General features: G+C 40.7%; 1 protein-coding gene across 3 annotated transcripts in view; it reads right to left on the bottom strand.

The window, feature by feature from the left end:
• Positions 1-24,291, bottom strand: part of LOC144791046 (disintegrin and metalloproteinase domain-containing protein 9-like) — a 1,785,694-nt gene that overhangs the window by 821,503 nt on the left and 939,900 nt on the right. For all 3 annotated transcript variants that reach the window (XR_013602283.1, XM_078665681.1, XM_078665682.1), the window contains exon 14: positions 1,700-1,895. Coding sequence is in view for 2 of the 3 variants with exons in the window: in XM_078665681.1 (XP_078521807.1) it covers positions 1,700-1,895 (196 nt within the window). In the remaining variant the exon portion in view is untranslated. The remainder of the gene's footprint in view (positions 1-1,699; positions 1,896-24,291) is intronic.

Genomic DNA, 24,291 nt, shown 5'->3' with positions numbered 1-24,291 from the left:
CCTCTGACATCACAGATGCTAGGGGTCAATTCCGTTGGAGGGAGGTGAGGCATCTACTCAAAGTACTGTATAAATTGATTAGGGGGGACCTGGTTCGGCTCCCCCTGCATGCTAGACGAGTGTGGGAGAGGTGGCTGGCAGAGCCCTTCTCAGATGAGGATTGGGAGCTTGGGTGTTCCCTGATTCGTAGGGTCTCGGGCAACACCAGGTTTAAGCTAATACATTTCAATTACCTTCACCGGATGTGTATTACACAGTATCTCCTTAGCAAGGTTCATCCAACAAGGGAGGCCAGGTATCCCAGATGTGGAGAATACATCACCTACTTTCTATACTTTCCATGGGTCTGCAGGGAGGTGAGGTTGTTCTGGGAAGAGGTAGTTCCATGGCTCAAAGCTTCAGCAGGGTTTCCACTCCTGGCCACGTCACAGGCGTGTTTGTAAGAAATAATGAAGCAACCCAGGGGCAGTAAAATACCCTACAAATTCTTCCAATTAGCTCTTCTACTAGCACGGAGGAGAGCGGCCATCAGTCGGATGGGCACTTGTACCCCTTCAGTGAGTCTGGGGGTCAAGTTTCTTGTGAAATGGCGATGGCAGAGGAGCAAAACATCAGACAATCTAGCACAGATGGCAAGGCTCAGGACGATATTGCAACGTAAGTGGGGATGTCGAATTGTTTCCAGGACTATGGGAACAGCAAAACTGTTTCAGAAGTAGAATCAGACTCCGAGAATGGGGAGGAGGTGAGACTCATTGATCACTGCTGGTAGCGACCTGGACTCCAGCAGTTGTAATGTGTGTGGCAAATTGTATTGGACTTCCGATTTGATGTATACGCTTTCTAGAATGTATATGTAATACAATAGTGCTATGGGTCATGAGGGGTGCTGGTTTGGTATTCAGCAAGTAACATGTTAGTAGGGGATATGTTACATTTTCTTATGGGGGTTATTTTTCTTCCTCGGTAACTGAGCAGAATCTAGAAATAAAGGTGTTAATGTCATAGCACAGATGGAGACAACTAGAACTTTTCTGCCAGTAAAATATATACATCCTATAAAAGGTGATAGAATTCTCCTCAAATATACTATACCAGAGAAAACAGCGATCAAACTTACGATGTCATTGAACAATGCAACCGGAACTCATGTACAACAGCTAGCACGTCTCCAACCCACTTTTTCCTGCCACTCTATTACAGCTTATTTCCTAAAACAAGTTTTTCCAGTTTTAACTTTATTTTCTACAAATCTACAAGGAACATCATATAACTTAATATGTTTTATATTTATCTTGTTATTCTGTTGGTTGCTAAACTTTACTGGTGCTCTGAAATAGAGTCCCTAATAACAACCGATAACAGGATACAAACAACAGTTTATGGCATATAAGTTGAAATTTAGTTTCAAATAAGTGCTCAGCTAAACTTTGTACAAAAGTATGATATCCTTTGTTGGCAAATACATGTTTATTTACCACTATTAGGATAAATACTTTAAGTTTGTTATCAAATATTAATTCAGATTTTATAAAACCTTTCAATTCTGATATATACTTTTATTGTATTTAAATCAAAGTGCTACTTGCCCAAAAATGAAAAATACTCCAGTACATATGTTTATAAGACCCACATATTCAGCCAATGCCACAGCACGCTATTGTTGCATCCCTACAAATAAGCAATGTGGTTCAATTACCTGGTCCGAATAACTGCTTGCACTGTACGTCAGGATTTTGGCATATTCCATTGAAGCAATATGACTGTTTATTATTGCACAAATTCCCATCCTGCTGAAAGAAATCACGAGTACAAATTGGCAGTACTCCATCACAATACTCGGGAAAATCACATTCATCCGCTAGTGGTCTACATTCTATTCCTCGAGGCAGAATCTGGAAAAATGAAAACATAAATATACAGTTATTTGCAAAACAGATGAATTCAATACTGCCTAGTCAATATGCAGTCAAACAATCCTGGGAATACCGTTTAGAGAATGCTCTCTTCCTCACATCTCATGCAAGTTACATCGGTTGGACACAGAAATAGACAAACCTGAGAATGTTGCTTGGTTGTGCTTAGTTGATGTCATTCTGATTTTATTTTAAGACGAGAACTGGCACAGCCAATAGGGCTCACCTGTGAAATCTACTGGCTTCGCTAAAGCTTTTTTTTATCACAGTAACTGCCATGCACGTGCAGGGAGGCTATCGTTGAATGGAATTGATTATGCTTTTTAAAAAAAGTAATCCAAAGATGTCTGCCACAACTGCTGGACACGTGCATGAATAATTGGCTCTCTTTTAATGCATAAAAACGGCATTAACCATCAGCTATCTTTATTTAAAACACATGTGGCATAAATTGCCACCAACAGAATCATTATTCTCTGCCACAAGAAGTATTTGCCAAAGCAGCCCAATACGATTTGACTCCAGTGTGGTATCTTGCTCAATCATGTCTACCTTGCTATCACTCCATCCAGGTGTTCTGCTAATACTGACTTCCTGTTTGTCCCACGGAAGCAAAACTGACATTTTCCTGGGTGTCTCTAAGTCTCCTGCAAGCACCTGCTCCCTTCATTCCCCTTTGAAGCACCGGCTCCCATCAGGTGCCCTGCAAACACAGGGTCAAAGCAGGTCCTCTGCAAGCACCAGTCGTCCATCAAGTCCCCCATGACCACCTGCTCACATCACATTCCTTGCAAGCATCAGCTCCCATCTTGTTAAATTGGAAACATGAACTTGATGCAGGTGCCCTGCCTCTAACATGTACTGTCATGTCACTTGCAAGTACGTTTCCATCATGTCTCCCCAAAGCACCGCCTACCACGAGGTCCCCCCAAAGCACTTCCTCCCATCACGTCGCCTGCAAACGCCACTACCTATTATAAACCCTGCAAGCACAGGCTTTCATTATGTCCTCTGCAAGCGCTAACTCCCTTCTGGGCTCTTGCAGACATTTGCGTTTCCCAGATCCCATACAATAAATATATCCCTTCAGATCCCCTGTAAGCACTGTCTTTAATATGTAAAACAGTCATCCCTTACATACAGGCATGTGAATAGAGTTAACTTATTTGTTAACAGTGCCACATGTCCCACAAGGCAGTGATTTTATGTTGGAAACAGAAATCAGTGATTGTTGCATTTCACAAAGTAGCCCTGTATCCCATTATGTGTCTACAATGTCCTTGATTAGATTTGGTACCCATTGAGATACAAGTACCAGACTGGAATAAAATAGGAGTTATGACTGCACAAACAAAAGAATAATTATATATTTGTTTTACACACACACACATATTTATTATATATGGACCAAAGTCCCCTCTACAATATATTATAAGGATATTGCATGCAAGACACAGAGGAATCAAGTCAAGTCAAGTCAAGATAGCTTTATTCGGAATTATTAAAAGACCATAAAAGCACAGTAAAAAATTCATATCATAAAAACAATTTAGTCTATCTATGTACCAACAGGAAAAAACATTAAAAATGTAACAAACATTTATAAAAACTTTATAAAAAAGGCGATCCGAGGAACTCATATGATTAAAAATGCTCTTTAGCTGCTTGTATAAAGATTCCCACTTAGTATTAATTCATGGAGCCTCTTGTTCTAACCACATATTTCAGATATTTGGCAGTTATATTAACAGTAAGTTCATCGGGTAACATATACAGTCTGGTTAGGGCTGGTCTGCATTGACGCAGACCCCACAGTCTTAAAAGTGGAATCAAAAGTCTCTTTCTCCCCCAGTCATAATATTTACAAAAAAGAATAGTATGAATATTTGATTGGGTCGAGACGTCATCACATGGGCATTTTGTCAACAGCACCGACCAGTCACTTGGGGCAGGGAATGTTACCATCCTAAAAAAACTGTCTGTTCTCATTCTGGTTAGAAGCATTCTTGTATATACAGAAATTTCAGGCGCCAAGTACGGGTGTAGGCCTGGACCATGTAAGATGCGGCGATGGGAGACAATCGTTGGCTTATTGCCATCTAAATGCCACCTTCTCTCTTCCAGTAGTTCGAGACAAGAATCTCTTAAAAGTTTTTTCGTGATTGAGGAACATGTACTCGGAGTTGTGAAAAATTCGGGATGCCCGATGGAATTCATAAAAATTTTAATATATTGCAGCCAGGTAATCTCCTTAGCCGCTGATTGTTTCATGCAGTCCTCAATCACGTCCCTGCTGAAGGTCGTCTCTTCCGCGGTCCAGATCTTATGCCACAGCATCACTGGGGTGACCTTTATCTGATCTGTTATGTACACGCGATTTAACTCTTTGTGACAAATAGTGGTGGAAACAGATCTTGGGACAGCTAACAAATGTCTGAGAAAGGCATTTTCTGTTGTTTGGATTTGTGAGCAATCAGCCATCCCCCATATGCCGGAGCCGTAGGTTGCCGTTGATACACATTTAGCTGCATAGATTTTGATCAAGGTATCAATCGGTTTCCCTCCCAGTCGTTTGGCAAATTGTTTGACCGCTCCAATGGTGCGGGAGAAGGCCAGATTACGTGTAGCAATCGCTGTTGTCCAGGTTCCTCTGTTATTGAATGTGATGCCTAAGTATGTAAAAGTTTTGGTTAAGCTTATCTTAGACTGATAAACGTAGGTCCTACAATCTATCTTAGGGTTTTTTTTAGCAGTACAACACATAGTAAAAGTTTTGCCTACGTTAATCTTTAATCCTCTAGACCCCATAAAAGTTGAGAAACCATTTAGTGCCGTTTGAAGGCCCCTCTGGGTTCGCGATACTATTGCGGCATCGTCGGCATATAAAAGAATTGGAACCGATGTGCCATTTATTTTGGGGTAATCAACTTTTAGATTAATTAAAAAGTCTGCTACTTCATTGATGTAGAGATTAAAAAGGAGGGGTGCAAGGATGCATCCTTGCCTAACCCCCTTATCTATAGGGAATTTCCTAGTGCATTCACCATTTCTGCCATAACGAACCCTTGCTCCTGCGCCTCTATATAGTTCTTTAATAAAATTCAAAATAGGGGAATCTAAACCTAACTTCGTGAGAGTTAACCATAACAATTTGTGATCTAGGCAGTCAAATGCCGAGCTTAGGTCGACGAATGTTATGAATAGGTTGCCTTTTTTTTGCTACCGTGTATTTGCTGATTATTAAGGCCAAGTTCAGTCCCTGCTCGACGGTGCCCAAACCTTTCCTAAAACCATACTGAAATTTTGATAAAACCCTCTCTTCATCGACCCAGGCTTGTAATCTAATCAATAGTACTCTCCCTGCCACTTTCATCAGAGAGTCAAGCAGGGAGATAGGCCTATAACATTTGAGATCCTGTCTATCGCCTTTCTTGAAGATTGGGATTACTATGGCTTCTTGCCACGTGTCAGGGAAACCTACTTGAGTGTAGGTATTCAAGACATTTGTGAGAAGCGGAGCCCAGAGGTCCAGACTGTCTTTAAATATATCAACGGGAATACCGTCTGGGCCCGGGGCTTTTGAATTTGCGCTTTCACAAATTGCCTGCTCAACTTCTGCAGACGTGAAAATTATGTTCAAAGGAAACATGTATGGTTGGCGGGTTGGCTCTAGATAAGGATCAATAAAATTGATTGCAGGGTTTTCACGGTAAATACTCTCCAATAAATCGTCTTTTTTATATAAACCCGTGAAATAATTGACCCAATCGTCTTCGGGTATCGCGATTTCGAGAGAGTCAGTCCTGCTTTCAATGAAGAATGGGGCATTAACTTCTCTCCAAAAGGAAATGTTATCACGGAGGGCACTAGCTCTAATCAGTGCTGCCCATGCCTGCTGCTTGAGTTCATTTTTCCTGTTAGCTAAAGCCTGTTTGTATACTGTCCTCGCTTCTTTGACTAATTTAACATCCCTCTGGAGTGTCTTTACAGCCTGCAATAAAGAGGTATGAGCTTTAGTGCAGGCTGAATTGAACCAACGGTTCAATTTGGTCGTTTCCCTCTCTTTATATTTTGTAGTCAGTTTATCCTTTATGGTAACCGCTATCTTACTATAAGCCAATTTGACCTTCTCAGGGGAGGCATCTTGTTCCAAGCACATCATAAAGTGCTCCTGGTCTTTTGTGATTACTTCTTTTAGAAACTTACTAGGGTCAACTTTCGCCCACTTCAGAGCGTAACCATTTCTTTTAGATAGTGAGATGGAGTGATCGTATAGTTTATCAGGAAGACTCGGGACATGGCCATCATGATAGGCTTTAAGCAGGCTAATACTAATTGGGAAATGATCACTAATTGCTAGGTTTTCGATATCAAAGCCCCGGACATAACCCTGTCTATTATTTGATATCAACATAAAATCAATAATGGTCGAGGACCCATGCCCATGAAAGGTTGTCTGAAAATCGACCACAGGGTCACAGAGTTCATTCGCAAATCCTAGATCCCATGCGTGCATAAGATGATTTAGCATAGTACCAAAGGTGGAATGGGCAAAATGGGTGGTCGGTTCACCCTTGAGGTCAGTTATACCACAGATGTCCACATCATTATGGGGACATAGGTGGCAATTAAAGTCACCCATAATGAGGATGCAATCCGCCCTTCCTGATCCCAAATTCAAAATGTTAGTAAGGTCCTCTATAATAGCTTTTGGTTCTTCTTTTCCCGTGTTATTATAAAAGTTAATGAGGAGGAGATTCATTCCCTCAGTAACAACGGAAAGGCCTTGCAGAGATCTAGACACTCTATCATTTACCCCTTCCCCTACTATTCTCTTCACTGTAACTTTTATCAAGTTAGAGACGTAGGTGCAAAGCCCGCCAGAACCCCTACCTCTATTGCCCTGCATAGCTGGTGTAAATATGGTGGAATAGCCCTCTATGTGTGATTCCTCCTGGTCCCAACACTCTTGAAGGCAAATGATGTCATGTTTCCTTACAAGGGATAGAAATAGCTGATCATTCAATTTCTTGTGAATGCCTGCAACATTCCATGAGGATAGGGCCAAGTTAGCTTTCTCCAGTGTTGGTGGAGATGCTAATTCACAGTATTGTGGACTCACAGTGCTATTTTTATTATTTTCGTTATGACCTATTAGATCTATTGGGTCTAACGAACATGTGTTAGTTTTATCTTGTGTTACAGTATCAGATGGTTCAAGGAGTGATGTACTAACAGGGTCAAAGTTTGTAATAGTCGAAATTGAGCTATTACAGGGCTGTTTTAAATTACACAACTCAGATTTATCATCTAACATTGTAATAGTGGACAGGGTGCTACACTCATTGTTCACCCTTAAAGGGTACCCTGATGGTCAATCGACCATATCCAGGCAATCATACCTATTTCTCAAGGGGATACCCCTCCACCCATCCAAGTTATACTGATTTCTCCTTGGTAGCCAGGGCCTTAATTCCCAGTCTCTTGATCTATGTCTATTTCCATTCCAGTGGCCTAATTGATTCCACGTCCAATCCAGATCCTCCTCCCAGTGTTGAAAATCTGCATTATGGTAGGCATTCATAGGAGGATAAAAGAAGGAGAGGCGACAAGCATCGACCCCCCCCTTTTTTTCCAGGTCAGGCCAAGAGCAAATATAGTCCACCGTGGCAGGATCACCACAGCTGACTATGATGCAGTCGCCATGTATGGTTTTTCTAGAATCCCCTATCCATGCTACTCTTCGCACTGATGTTATTCTGCTGGCATATGGGGATTGGAGAGGTCTATTGGAACCCAACCACTGGAGGACCTTGTTCCGAAGGGACCACGGAGGTTCATCCGTGTTTTCCATCAGCTCAGGTGCCCCCGTGAGAATAACTGTATGAGGCGTCGCCTCAGGGGGCAGATGAACAGGGCGCCTAAACCTAGCTCCCTTCTTGTTCCCCTCTCCATTGGGTTGTGTGGGTGCCTTTTTAGAAGAAGGGTATGGTGTAAGGTTTTGGTTAGCTTTCCCCGCAAGGGCCTTGGTTATACCTGGTGTAGACTTAGAAATGTCTTGGGTAGTATTGGAGCTTTCCTTTACTAGGGTAGGAATAGGAGCAACAATGTCTTGTGCAGTTTTACGCCCTGATTGTACATCTGCAGATTTTATAGGTTCTGTAGCAGGAGTTTTGGGAGCAGTTTGGGCTGATTTAGAAGGAATGCCCGGGGCTTTAGGTTTTGTCGCTACTGGGGGCGCAGGAGCCAGAGTTTTCTGGTTAAAAGGCAGTTTATTTAACTTCGCCAACTGTTTCTCAATCTGCATTAAACTTTTTTCGATTGGTCGCAGGTAGCGTTTAAATAGCTCCCCCACACTGTTTAACAAGTGAGCATTTGAGACACATGTGTCAGAGGTACTCCCGGCTATTCGCATATTGTCCGGGGGTTCGTGGATAGTTATAACCGGGGTGTTGGTATCCTTTTGTGAACATTGTGTAAGGTGGTTAATGTCGGGATCTTGTGAGTTTGTTAAGTGTATTGATTGTATAGAATTAAATGTATTCCCTTTTTTTTCCTTTGTATTCTTTTTCTGTTTGGCTCTGGCGCCTTCCCTCTTCCCTTTATCCTTTATTTCTGATGAGACAGCGTGATTTTGACATTGCGACAGATCTGGTGTTTTTTCTAGGTCATCGGATGCGAGTGAATCAAGCGACAGCTGCGTAACAGATAAATCAACCGTAACAGGGACAGAAAAAATGTCTGCCACAGTTTCATTTTCATTTTCATTTTGGCTTGCAAGGGAGATAGTTGGTCTTGGCTGTGTTGGAGTTTGGGCGGAAGCAAGGGGCCCTAAAGAGGATCTCCTTGCTATTTCCAGCTCTTGCGATACCCTCCCCTCCAACAGAGATATGCTTTGATTAATCACCTCGTTAGTTCTGGTGATAAATAAATCAATGGGACCTGTTATTTGGACTAAACTCTGCGCGGTTTTACTTCTGGAGCCTCTCGTAGAAGACATGTCACAACAGGCAAGGTAGGACGGAAAATACTCGAGCAGTTGGGATTCGTTGTTTTCTTGCAGTGTGAGAGACAATGGGCTAGGGCTAATTACACATTAGTATTAGGAGAAAAAATAGAAAAATTAAACCTTTAGGATAACGAATTGTACATAGCGTAGCCCAGTCCAGTCTTACCCGGTCTTGAACGGGCTTAAACGGGCCCGCCCTTTGCCCCTTTGCCCGGGCTTCGCCCGGCGTCCAGCGAGGCGGGAATGACGTTCTATTTGAGCGCCTCCTGGCGCCAAACGCTGTAGTTTTGCCCTGCTAGGGCTGCTGGGATTTGTAGTTTTCAAGGGCCCGCCCACGCTCCGCTCGGCGGCCCTACTCCACGCTGGTTGAGGGAGTTAGGCGGCGGGAGGCAGGCAGGCAAGGACCCCATGCGCTATATATCGTTTTGCAGCAAGGTAAGGTCACAAGCAATAAGCTGGCAGGGCGCTTGCAGATTAGGCGAAAAGTTCCCCCACTCGTCAGGGATGACGTTCTATTTGAGCGCCTCCTGGCGCCAAACACTGTAGTTTTGCCCCGCTAGGGCTGCTGGGATTTGTAGTTTTCAAGGGCCCGCCCACGCTCCGCTCGGCGGCCCTACTCCACGCTGGTTGAGGGAGTTAGGCAGCGGGAGGCAGGCAGGCAAGGACCCCATGCGCTATATATCGTTTTGCAGCAAGGTAAGGGCACAAGCAATAAGCTGGCAGGGTACTTGCTGATTAGGCGAAAAGTTCCCCCACTTGTCAGGGATGACGTTCTATTTGAGCGCCTCCTGGCGCCAAACGCTGTAGTTTTGCCCCGCTAGGGCTGCTGGGATTTGTAGTTTTCAAGGGCCCGCCCACGCTCCGCTCGGCGGCCCTACTCCACGCTGGTTGAGGGAGTTAGGCGGCGGGAGGCAGGCAGGCAAGGACCCCATGCGCTATATATTGTTTTGCAGCAAGGTAAGGTCACAAGCAATAAGCTGGCAGGGTGCTTGCAGATTAGGCGAGAGGAATCTAACAATCATATAGAGGAACGAGTCAGAAGGCCATGTTCCTTATAAGGTCATGGAACTCCAGGTGACTTGCAATATCCTTAGAATGTTCTACAGGGGATACTTTTTGTTATGCTGGCATCATTTGGCGTTATCTCTGGAATTTCATAATGTGAAAATGACATGCAATTCTCAAGATTATGCGATAACACTGCCTGGTGTAAACGAGATGTCAATTGAGGGGAAAAAAACTATCATGAAACAAAAAAAGTTCAGCACCCACTATTTTGAATTAGTTTCAGTAATACATTCAAATTGAGATAGACTATTGCAATATTGAATCCCAACATGTGTTCCAAATCACATTTGATAGATCACAATCAAATCCATGGAGTTGTTTTTGTTAATTATGAGATTTGTTATTCTTCACCAAAATTGATCCTCCGAAGAGTAGCCATGCATTTCGTCCCGTCTTGGGACTTCTTCAGGACTACAAAACACAGATAATAGATACACTTTTAAAACATAATATTTACAACGCTCCATTAAAAAACACAACCAGATTTACACAAATATCAATATAGACAACTAAACATGTGCAGGCACCGTCCACCAAATCAAGATGCTGGCTAAAGACAGCATTTCCATGGCGGCGAGGCCACCATGGAAAGGATGGTGGGGATTAGTGATGGGGGCCCATTGCGGGCCCCCTTTGGGTTGGAGGGAGGTGAGGGTGCACTTGGGGGGGCATTTCCCAGCACCACGTGGCAGCCACCGTGTGTTGACTGCCATGTAGTGCTGTGAAATGCAAACATAGTACTGATCGGGTGTGCAGGACCGCTGCATGCATGGCAGGCAGTCCCGGTTTACACCACACTGGCCAACGGACTCCAGTCCGTCCGCCATCCTAATGAGCCCCATAGTTCCCCGCACAAGATAACGAAACAAAGGAGCCAGTACTGGTCTGACATTAATGTTTCAATATCCCAGATGACATGTTCAGCGACTCTAATCATATCAGGCGAATAGTAAAGTCACCTGATACATCTCAAACCAACATTTACGTTTTGTGGTTGCCATTTTACCATGCCTCATATGGGGTATTCTGCGACCCGAATGAAACCTGTTCAGCGACTTTAAATGTTTCAGACAAGCACTGTGATCTGAATATCAGTTATATTGCTATATTAGTTGAAAACTCGATTTGAATAGTACATGCACAATGTGGTTCACCACATAGTTTGGTGCACCAAGGTACCACTTTTAGATCCTAATATAAACTGATCGTGTAAACCCCTTACCAGATAGTCGGTTAATAAGCGTGCATGGCTAGTCTTTATGTGCAATCCCCGCGTTCAGAATCAAACGGGACCCCATTTTCATGTGCGCCTTTATACACACTGTGATTACATGCGCAATGTACACAGACTGGCTTTCCGTCTTGGTGGCCATTTTGCAATGCATTAACTCAGCATATTAAAAACCTTTATTGTGCTTTTGAAATATTTTAATTTAATTTTCTATCTTTTGTAGTCATATTACAAAATTGGGTGGTATTTCCTATAATATATCTTTCTCTCATTTGCAAAACGAATATCCGTCCGGGCATAGTCCCAAATCCCCTCATTAGTTATACACATGTACTGACTGTTGACATCGGCAGCCATCTTATAATAGGCTTTACATACATATTAGTCAATGTTCAATAGCTTCACAACAACAAGTATATAGACTGTCTGTCTCTATATAAGTCGGCAGTCGCTATTATATAAAGCATGTCATCTTAAATTGGGCTTCATATGCATAACATCGTCATAGACAAGGTCCAAAATCCCCTCATTGGCTATATGCATGTTCTAACTAGCTGCTGACAACAGCAGCCATCTTATAATAGGCTTGACATACAGACTGGCCATTATTTCATTACTTATGATCAACAAGTATATAGACTGTCTGTTTTTATGAGACTTAGCAGTCGCTGTTATATAAAACTTTCCATCTTATATTGGGCTTCATATATATGTAACATTCATAATATTGAATTATGACATACAGGTATATAACTGGCTCTCTCAACTCAATCATTTAAAGTATTCGTAAACAGCCACTTTTGTTATGGACAACCATCTTGTTATGAGTTTGTATAAACACCACCCAGTGTTCATATTAAATCAGACAGATTTTCATATTTCATACATTTTTTGTATCCCAATATGTTTCAAGTTCTCATGTACATAAGGTTCGTCAAAATACGCATAATAATCATAAATATCCACATTATAGATTTTTGCGCGTGAAAATGCAGTCATAGATGAAATGCGATATTCATTAGAAAATAAGCGGAAAAATAGGTTAATGACATTGACACTGGACAAACGTTCAATCAATTGATCAGAGGTAACAAGTAAAAACAATCATGGGAGCACAGAAACAAAGCAGTAGAACCGCAGCAAAATGTTAATGACCCCAATGAGAGCAGCATTTCTTTAATTTGCACACCAACATTACCTTTTTTATCCAAACAGACTGTTAGGGTATATTTTCCATGCAAAATGCATCTTTATTTAAATTCATGTATCTATTATTTTTTATTTACACCCAGGAAGTGACATACAGTGAGGCTACTGTATGTACAGCATTAACTTCCTCTTGCTGTGCTTAGACATTGTTCAGCCGATGGACATTCTTGATATGGATTTTGGTGTAAGACTATCACATTTCCTTTGTCTGCAATAGCTGCTGCATCATCCAACCTTGAATGTTGGAATCGTTACTTTTTTTGAGGAAAATCAAGTAACTGGAGACAAGAAAGCTATTGTTTTTTAATTAAATGTTTCAAGGTTAGGGACTTTATGGCCCGGAAGGCCTAGCAAACTATTGTTTTAATAATCAATTTTTATAATATTGTTATGATGATGGTGACTATGACAACATTACACTAACAAGAAATGCCAAGTTTCACTCTGTTTCTTCTTACTTTTTATTGCATACAGTTATACAGGAGGATACTGACTGAGACAGAGAAGCCTGTGAATTAGCTGACAACGCAGTGTACAGACATGCTACTAAATGCTTCTGCTCATGCTGCTGCCCCACACAGGAAATAAAGAAGATGGTCCAAAGAAGGAAGTTCCTGCCATGAATTTGGCGAGTGGGTACTGGCATCAAACCTGCATTCTTTTTCCACCAATGTGGCACACCTGCTGCACCCTAATTTGAATAGGCAAAGGCCAGGATGAGGATCATCACTGACTCAACGACACCGCCAACACTTAGGCAGATATTTCTCAGTGTTGCAGTCGCTGTCGTTATTGTCAAGAGCAGCCCGAGTGAAATCAATTTGTCCCAGCTGCAAATCAAATCTTAGGTGCAGGAAACTCAACAGCAACTGCTACACCTTATCAAGTCAAGTCAAGTCAAAATACACTTTATTCGATTTTTGTTAAAATCATAAAAGGCAAAGGTAATACATACATTGAAAATATTTTGAAAGCACCCACAATACATGTATTTACACATCTTAAAAAAGTCAAATATTAAAACGCCATAAAGTATTTAAAATTAGGTTAAAAATGAATATGTTAGTGCAATTTTAGTTTAAAACAATACAGTTCCAGGGATTCTTTTGTTTCTTCCTCTATAAGCGGCTGTAAGGAAACTTGCAACACAAAAAGTGACATGTGCATTTGGTAACAGTTGAAGGAAAAGTAAAGCTGGTCTCACTTGTATAAAGCCCATAGTTTTTAAAAGAGGTATTAGATATTTTCCCCTCTCTGTATTATATAACCCACAAAAGAACATAAAATGAAGGGTGTCCTGGTTGGAGAACTGGTCACACTCACAAGGTGGTGCATGCTCTGGTTTTTCCCACACAGGAAAACGACCTAGTGAATAGTGGATCAGGTTCATTCTAAGTCTGGTTAATAAAAATCTGTGCAAGGGTTTAGTTACAAATTGCAGATATGGTTCCATAGAGGGTGAAGAGGATAGGACCAAATGTGCTCTTACTGATGGTTTGTTAACTTCAAGCTCCTCTCTCTCTAAACGGGCCCTCCCCTGGAATTCCTGCTTGATCCATACAATATCTGCCCTCCTGATATTTGAAGGTGTTGTGTATAGATCGGGTCTCCCAAGGGCAGTGAATGATGACTTTATGTATTTCAGCCATAGTATTTTCATTGCCCCCTCCCTTGCAATCACATCTTTAAGAATACTGTGATTTAAAGACAACTCTGTATTTAACCAGGTATTAGCCCAAAAAAGTAAAGGAGCCATTTTCAGTCCATCTATAATGTAGGGTAGGCCTACTTCCTCGTGTATAGAGTAGGTGGGTGTAGAATTTGGGACCGATAGAATTAGTCTGATAAGCTTGTTTTCTACCCTCTGGAGACTATCCAAATTAACATACCCCCAAAGAGCTGAACCATATGAAGCAATGGAAACACACTTGCTTTTGTAGACTTTCGACACAGCTTCCATTGGTTTGGCCCCTAGTTTTTTCGTGAATGCCATCAGGGCTGCTGTGGACCGTGCTAGAGAGATGTTCTTGGCCTTGATCTGCGGGGCCCAGGTGCCTTTCTCATCAAACAGGAACCCTAGATATGGGAAAACAGGGACCCTGGAGAGAACCTCGCACTTACAAGTAAAGGTTTTTGTATGTGATTTACCTTTCTGTGGGCCCACAATCATTGTGTGTGATTTAGTTAATCTTTAGATCTAAGTTTCCCATAAAAGAACCAAATAGCTCCAAAAGGGTCTGTAGTCCAATGCCCGTACGGGCGATGAGAACGGCGTCATCCGCGTATAGGAGAGCCGGGACCTGCTTCCCACCTACCCGAGGGACGTCTGCGTTACCTGCTACCAGGGACTTCCCCAAGCCATTTATATAGATAGTAAATAGGAGGGGGGCCAAGATACAACCTTGGCGCACCCCTTTCTTTGACCTAAAGCTGTCTGAGCATCGCCCCTCCCTAGAAACCCGGAGCTTCGCAGAGAGCCCCTGGTGTAAGCTTGCTATGAGTGCCACCAAAGAATCCTCGATACCAAGCTCACAGAGTAGGGACCAAAGCTTGGACCTATTTACCAGGTCGAAGGCCGAGGAGAGGTCCATAAAAGCCAGATAAACTGACCCCTCCCCGGCCACCGTGTACTTGGAGATTAGGAGGTGTAAGTTTGAGCATTGCTCCAGGGTGACCCGTTTCTCCCTAAAGCCATATTGTATCTCTGCGAGACCCCCACAGAGCTCCAGGTTTGCTCTCAGTTTAGTTAATAGTACTCTGCCCAAGATCTTAAAGGCAGAGTCTATTAGAGAGATGGGTCGGTAGCACCCCGGATCCTCCCTATCTCCTTTTTTGAAAATGGGGACTATAACAGATGTTGCCCATGTATCTGGAAAACATCCATCGTTTGTTGCCCTGAACACATTGGTGAGGACTTTAGACCAGGTACTTGGGGCATATCTAAAAAAGTCCACCGGGACTCCGTCTGGTCCCGGAGCCTTATCTTCCAGAGGGAGGAGCAGAATGTTGAGCTTGCTGGGGAACAGGACGTTCTTGTGACAGTTCTTACACTGGACATGTCGTCTACATTGTCTCCTGCAAAGAAAACAAAGATCACTCTCCCACCTTCTCCAAGCTTCTCTTCTGATGAACTTGACATGAATTGTACCCAACTGATACCCAGCTTGAGTGAGAAGTGAAAGGAAAGTTCCCTAAAGCCTTCCAAGTGAGGAAGATAATGAACCAGAGATTGTTCTTGTGGAAAGTGTTCAGAGTAGGTATTTGGACAAAATATAGAATTACAAATATTGTGATACAAAAATATTGTCAAAAATATCAGATGTCAAAAATATAATTGACAGGTATATGGAAGGTAAAAATATTGTTTTTAATGTAAAAAATAGCGATTTAAAAAATATTGCTGACTTTAATATTGCTTGTAAGTGATGTTCTATATGTAATGTATTGTAATGTGTTTGGTTCTAAAAGGTTATTAATTTTATTTGTGTATTTAGTAAGATGATTTATTAATTATGAAATTGTTGAAATGTGTCTTTTTAGTTGCATTACTGTATACAAATAATGGATTTATATTTTGTTTGCAGTGGGATTTGGGGTTATTAGGGGATAAAGATGGAGAGATTTTTAAAAGTGTATATACTAATGCAAATGCAATGTTGATTAATTAACAATGTGCAGATTAATCTTCTAAAATAATTGCATATTAATGATACTGTATAAAAAGATAGCTTTAATGCAAATATCAAAAGAAATATTTAAAATTACAAACATTACATTTAATACAGCACATTATTCTAAAACAATTTTAAATAATACATTTCAATTCAATGATTTTTGTTTATAAAAATTATTACAATATTTTTATGTTTTATGCTGCAAATTAGGTCATTGTAAAAACATTATTTTCACATTTTTGTTATGAAATTTGGTTTTATATATTTTTTATTTTATGATTGTTAATTTCAAAATATGATTTTATATTTATGGTTCAAAGTGGAGGAATGGTACTAGATATTAATAGTTATTAGTGATAAAAATATTATTTTATACATTCATGAATACATAGGTTTGTAGTCTGGTTGGCATGTTTTTAAGTACATGTTAGTTTATTTTATGGATCCAAAATGTGTGTTATAATAATGATTGTGTACATAAAAAATTTGGTCAGTAGTACCTTGAATAAAATGTTTAGATTGCAGTGAAAAAAGTAGATTTCACCTGTTTAGTGTCCAACACCTTTCCCAAATTGACTTAGAGTGGGAATAGTAAATGTCACCCCTTTGGTGTACAACACCTTCTCCAAACTATTATAGATTGGAGTAGGAACGGTAAATGTCACTCCTTCAGTGTCCAACACCATCCCCAAATTGGTTTAAACAAGAGTGGGAATAGTAAATGTCACCCTTTAAATGCCCAACACCTTCTCCAAATTGTGAGAGAGTGGAGTGAGAATAGTAAATGTCACCTCTTTAGTGTGTGACACCTTCTATAAATTGGTTTAGATTGCAGCGGGAATAGTAAATATCACCTTTTTAGCGTTCAACACTTTCTTAAAAATGGTTTACGTTGAAGTGTGATTATTTAATGTTATAATTTTAGTTTGAAATGCTTTGTAGAAACTGTATCTATATGTAGTGGAAATAGTTTGTTTTATATACTTAGTATTGTTGGTGTTTTGAATTACAATAAAACAATTGTTGTACATTTGTAATAAATAATATTATTAATAACATATTTTTATAGACTAACATTTTTCTACTTTTATTTATGATTTCAAAATGTATTATCTTTTTTACATTTCTAAAACACATATTTAAACAAAAAGAACATGCATATGTAGATAAATTATATATTTGTAATACATTTTTATTACATAAAAATGTACATCATATTTAAATAGTATTGTACTATTCTTTTCAACTGTTAAACTTTTTTTGTAACATTTCTCAAATTGTTTTATTTACGCTTTCAAAATCATTTTAACAAGCTTTTACAGTATATATTAAATAGGTAAATATTTTATACAATCATTTATTGTATACTTTGCAGTGTTTTATTTCATATGTTGTAACATTTTTAATACATTTATTCAACATTTTTCCCATTCATTTAATGGGGAGATAGCCCTTTTCTCCGTTTAATTTAGTGGACATTTATTTTTAACCACTACTTTTCATTTTGTAGTCTATTTATGTAATTTTAGTCTATTTTACCAGATCCAGGTGCAGCTGTTCATCGGAACAAATAAGTCCTTTTGTAAGGGTTTTGAGGGTATGGGGTGACCTAGAGATTACTTATAGTGTTTGTGGGTTTTTGGAAAATGTAGTTGTATTAATAGTAGTTTTTTCACTAGTGTGTAGCTTGAGGTTTTTGTATTCTGTTTTAGTAATGGATTGTTATGTTATGTTGCATTGTTTTATGTTAATTATTTTATGATGATTAAGTGTAATGTCTATTTTTGAGAATGCTATGCATTTTGCCCATGGGTTTTCTTGCTTACTGTACAGTTTTTAGTCAATGAACATTTCATATGGGCATTTTGAGTCACCTTTTTATTTTTTGAAATAAAATCACCTTTGGTTCATGATAAACCAATATTTTTAACTTTGATTTCCTTTTTTCAGTTTCCAGGAGCGCTTTTTTAAAACACTTTTTGGGGTTTTGTTTATGGTTCCTAGATACTTTGGATTGCTTCAAGGGATATCTATTGTATTCATTTTATTTTTGCTTTTTTGGGGGTGGGCTTTTTGGAAGATATGTTTACTGTTTTTGGTGCATTATTACTTTTGATTACATGGATACAGAGGAATATCTGCAACTACCGAACAGTAAGTCAAATTTTGTTTGGGGGGGGAAATGTTATATTTCATTGTTTGTGTAAATATTTGATTGTTATTTGGAAATATGGGGTTTATGTGTTCTATTTATTTAATGTAATTTTTTTGGTTTCAATCTGTTTTATTGAGATTTTTCAATTTTCTTCAGATTATACATTACAGATATGCTTGTGACAGTAACATTACAGGGTATTAATGATAACATGACAGACATATATGCAAATTGATAAACGTGGTACAATGTGCTACATACTACGATTATACAGTGGTATCATACATATACTGATTTTTCGGTGGTGAACATCAGCAAGTCCTTCTTTTACAGCATACTTTAGCAACAGATTTAAACGTTTTTCTGCAAGGTAACATTTTAGAACACACTTTTTATTCACGGCTTTTAGATAATATAATGCGTGCTTCTTTCTGTGTAAGAAACAGCATTTACATGTGAGCAATTTGTCTCAGATCTCGTAACATGCACAGTATATAGGTGAATGAGGTTCATGGTGATAGCTCCCTCTGATAGCCTATCTCCCTAAAACATCATATAGTCGGCTATTTGCTACCGGGATGATATATGTTGGGAATGCCTACCTAAGTAATAGGTTCTGCATCATGTGTTCACAACTGCTCCTTGTCTACCCCTATGGTTAACTCAGCTGCATGTGGGGCAGGTGTTATGTCAGTGTATAAATACGCCATCAGCCCCCCCCATTGTTGAGCAATTTCTGAAGTCCCAGATTATCCTCCCTGTGAAGGGCTGTTCTTTCTGCCTGTGCCCAGTTAGCAAATGAGCGCATCCATGCTATGTCACTCGAGTGGTCAGGGGACTTCTTCCTACGTGTAATTAAGAGCTTCTATATATAGAAACAACTAGAGAATACGGGAAACGTTAACCTGTCCTCTTCCCTAAGTAGTATTTGAACAAACAAAATGGACAAGTTTTTCTTAAGGTTTTCAGGTCAACGGTCCGGGCCAAAACCTTCAAAGAGAGGAGCGCAAACAACTGAATGTAGTTTTAGGAAACCCCTCACCCACCTACCTAGTAGGTGGCATGCTTCATCATCGGGGCCCAGCTGGATCACCTAGCGCAATCCAGCTGTGCTTCAATGCCTGAGTTACAGCGGAGCAGGTTGTTTGTGTAAGGAAAGTGAAGTGCTATGTGAAGTGCAGTTATGGGTTAAAAATGCCTCTAGGAATAACTCTTGGTAAAGTTTTAATAATAGGGCCCTAGAACATAGGTAAAAACGTTATCGGGATCTGCATGGGGTTTTTAACTGTACCTCTGCATCCCTGCCGAATTTAGGTCTACTAGTTTCAGCCTTTATGTTAGTTCATGAGGCTTTCATCAGGACCAAAATGGAGTGTGTGACCAAAAAAGGGAGGAATGGTCACAGTAGTGATAATATCAGCACACACCCTAAAGTGTGCTGTGAGTGTAGTGGATTTTTGTTACTTACAAATCCTCTGTATGGAGTACCTAAAAAGGAAACAATTAATAAATGCAGGTACAAGGCGATTAGTTGTTTGATATGCATATTGTAATTTATGCGCGCTCCTGTATGCGTAGATGATGGCATCATGCATGTGACTGAGTGAAGGCATGCATGATGGCTATCTACAGGATAACTATGCGTGGCTACAATGTGCCCCGGTGGTGCTAAGTATTTTAGGGGTCCAAGAGGTAAATGGATCAATATCGTGTTTTTTATAGTGGGTTTGATATTGTCTTGACAAATATCTCATTCTGGCACATTGTGTGAAAATATTAAAATAAAGTATCTAGTGATTGCGCGTGAATTTTGCTGGGCGAGAACACATGTAACATAAATGATCACAAACTTATGACTGACAACATAAAAGACTGACAATGGTAGCCTCACTTAAACTCTGAGTGTACTATGCCTCATGGATCCGATCAATCTCTGCTGCTCCTCATGCTGATCCTAGGGAGGGGGTAGAGATGGCCAAGGGCAATATGTGTATCAGGCTGTGCAACTCTTTTGCGACACATAAACAGTGTGTCACAATTTTGAGATGAATTGTCATAATTGTGCACTTAAGAGCGGAGTGCATAAAGAGTGTATGCACGCCAAACTAGAGAAAAGAATGATGAACTTTAATTCATGTACAAAAACAGGTAGGCTTCAGACCTATTTAAATTAATCATATTAATGCTGTTCCAATCCTGTTAGCACCCCATGAGAATGAATATGATGAATATGAAAAGCAAGCATTGTCACGTCAAAGACTCTCTGGTAGAAAGCCATCGACAAAGAATGTTATTGAAAAGATAAGTTAATACTACATTACAACGGGTGTCTTGTTCACGAAAAGGACACTGGGATTTATGTATGCAGGCATTGGTTTTGTGCACATGGATATATATATTGATTTCGTAGGGATTAGGGTGCAATGGTTGTTTTGATCAGTTGTATTCAAGGTGTTGAATACGGGGCCACCATTAAGGCTTTTAGAGTTTTTTGGAGGGTGGGGCGAGGGAATCACGTGAGAGGAGGGAACACAGGTGGGAAGGAAATGCCTGGTTTAAAAACAGGTACATAGGTAGATTGAGTGGTTTCAACATGGCGTTTGAACTTGGTGATTAGACCGATCGAGATAACAGCACAATTATTGCAGGTACAAACTGGGGAGTTGGGGAATGAGTTAGATATGCGGTACTACTGCGGGGTCAAATGCTCACGGGAGTGGGAGTTAGACCTAGAGCGGCATTAGAGAGGCATTTTGTTTTAAGTATGGGGTGGGTTACTGAGGTTGTAAACAACAGGGATTGTTTGTGGGTGGGTGAATCGGTGGGGAACAATGTAATTGATAGGAATTATTCATTTGTTTAAGATGGATCGATTATAAATTTTGGGGTGCAGGCAAAATATGTGTTTGTGATTAATCACTGTTTAATGCAAACTATGTGGGGCTGACGTATATTTTTTAATTAATTGTAGATACCCCTGAAGAAGGTTGAAGAATGACCGAAATGCATTGGGTGAATTAATGTACTGGAGGAATTAAGTTTCTTTACGTGCCTGTGAATAAACCCGGATGGGCAATTCTAGTGCAATTAAATTGCATGAAAATTTTTACATTTGTTTCTTTGAGGTGATGGACAAGTATGGACAAACTATGGAAATAAACTGGATGAACTTTGATTACACTACTGATTACGTGTTTATATGTTTCACAAATGTGTATCAGGCTGTACAACTCTTTTGCAACACGTAAACGGTGTGTCACAATTTTGTGAAGAATATCTTCTGGGCCAGGCGAATCAGGTGGCAGACTGGCATTCCCTCACTTTTGGGACTCCAGTGTCTGGGAGATACACCCCAGAGCATTTTCAGACTTACTGAGAAGATGGGGTCCGTTCTCAGTGGATCTTTTCACCTCCTGGTTGGATCACCAGCAACACAGATTTTTCAGCTGGAGACCAGACCCTCAGGCAACAGCGACAGTTGCCTTTCTACAGGACTGGCCCCCAGAACTGGGCTATACCTTTTCCCAATGATCACACGTGCGTCAGCTCAGATTTGCAGGCAGGAGGCGGATGTGATCAGGATCACACCAGTGTGGCAATCTCAAGTCTGGTTTACGGTGCTCCTGAAACTTTCTTGGGACTCTCCAATCCAACTCCCCCTGTTTCCTCACCTCCTTCTCAATCCAGATCAAGTACCTCCCCAATTAGTTCTGGGTGGCACCCTGATCCTAATGGCTTGGAGGATTACAGGAGATGCTGGTTGGTCCCAGGTCATTCGCAAAAATCTGAGGAACTCATATCCATAGCATGGGCAGGCAGTACCATCAAAAGGTACAAATCTTCTTGGATGCGATGGACACAGTGTCTGCGACTGAGTTTTGATCCCGTGGGTGCGGATGTAGTCCAGGTGTTGAATTTCCCAGCAATCCTAGCAAATGAAGGCTTGGCTTACCTGTCCATTAACCCCTTCACTTAACACTTAACACAAAATGATAAAAAATATACAGAGTTTTGTGGCTGTCCTCCAAGTTACTCAGTGGCTGATCACTGGGCCAATGGCTGACATTTGAGTTGGAGTGGAGCAAGCCTGCGGATGTGGCTGAGCGTGCTCGTGCCAACACCCTTTCCTGCTCGGCTTTCCTCATATGGTGCCCACCTCACAGAGCTTTTCAGTGCCCGGTATCCCCCCAGAGGTGAGCCCAATTGTGCTCCATTTTGCTCTCTGCCCGCCTGACACTTGTAAGGTTTTAGCTGCAAATTATGTAGCAATTTCAAGGAGAGTTAACAAAAGAGCTATCCAGCCCTTATTAAAGGTAAAATTCGCTGCACGAGTAGTAGTGCAGTGGGTATTCCTCTTTTTCTCTTTCCTTTTTGCCCTAAACTGCTCTTCTCCCTTGAGTTCTTGGGAGGTGTGTCGTGGTGGTGGGGGCTCACAGTCGGGGTTGGGATTTGGGCTGAAGGACTGGGTTGGAGGTTTTCTTGCTGGGTGTGGGTAGGAGCTCCATGGCTAGGTAAAGGCTGGGTAGGAATTGAGCTTTGTGAGAGGTGGTGGTGGGGGTGTCCCTTTTCACCTATTAAAAAATCTACTCACTGCAAGAGGAACTCCATGTATTCAGAGAATATGACCAAATGAAGGCTGAGAAACAGACATATTGAGATAAGAACCCATGCCACATTTCATTATAAAAGGGTTAGCAAGGTGTGTCATCACGCCCTGCACATAGGGGCTGTAGGTAATGTGCTACGGATTCCAGCATGTTTTACTGTGGGTCCAGTATTGACTAAAGAAACCATTTCTGCTGACTCAACAGTAAATGGAAACAAGCCCTTAGGACATTCTTTGAAGACTGATCCTAATTGGAGTTCTCAATCAGTTGAGGAGACTAAATTGTAGGCTCAAGAGTCTACCGAATTATCTTCCCATAAAAAAATATTGAGTTTTGAAAACAGGACTTGGTAATGGACTTTAATCTTCCAGATGTAGTTATCAATATCAACTGTGCTGTTCTCACAAGTCTAGTAATGGTAGTGGGAGTGATCAGGATAGAAATATACTCCTGCCCAAGAGAGACTTTAGCCCTCTTTGAAAGCAGCCGTTACCCTTGGATGGTCTTTCAAATACTCCAGATTTACCATTAAATGCCGGTGTTCATCAATCTGGGAATATGTGGTCTTATCTGAAGATCTCCTTGTGCTGCAGGGTATAATGGACTCTAGTGAAATTATTGGGGAAATCGACTGATAATCCCGCCCACATTCTGGACTCTTTATCAGCTATACTTCTATTTTTGTCCCAGAAAAAGGCTACAAGATGTTCTATTCTTCCCTTCTCCCTTCAAGACTCTTCATATAAAACACAAGTATTTTCTCCTACGTTTGGAAAAAATACAAACGAGGACAAAGGAAGTAGCAACACCAATGGGTTCGTTCCCCTGACTGTAAGAAATTAAGAAAGGTGGTAACATTTCAACATGAAGTTTTTTACTCACTTTAGAACCTTTTAGCTCTATGTAAAAGGGAGGTTTCAGATCATTCTAAACTAACTCAAGGCAGCTCCCAGGGCCAAAACATGCAAGGGTCTTTGGCACTTTTTCCCATATTTATGAACAAATGGGTCGAGTGAACTAAGTCAACCTTAGCTACAGCTGCGCCTTGGTTTAAATTAAAACCTCAGTTAATAACATTTTGGTTCCTTGTAATGACAGCATTAAGAGAAAAACTAGGAAGAAGGAAAATAAAAAGATCTAGATGTAAAAGAAGAATAAAAAATAGGCAGATGGAAACTAAGGTTTAATAATCGTCCATCATGAACTTCTCTGAATAAGGGAGCTGCCGTCTCCTGGGATTCCCAGGCGGAAGCAGATTTGTCCATCCCCTGTGGCTCAAAGCAAGGGAATATTTAATGTTTAGATAAAGCACGGATGGCTCTGAATACACAGTGTATACCAGAGACTGAAATACATAACCCTACTATTCCTGTAAATAGTTCCCTCAACAACTTGGCAACCTCACCTCTTTGCAGCGAATGA

This window comes from Lissotriton helveticus, chromosome 11 (genome assembly GCF_964261635.1).
Source record: "Lissotriton helveticus chromosome 11, aLisHel1.1, whole genome shotgun sequence".
Classification (NCBI taxonomy): domain Eukaryota; kingdom Metazoa; phylum Chordata; class Amphibia; order Caudata; family Salamandridae; genus Lissotriton; species Lissotriton helveticus.
This window is presented reverse-complemented; position numbering and strand designations above follow the sequence as displayed.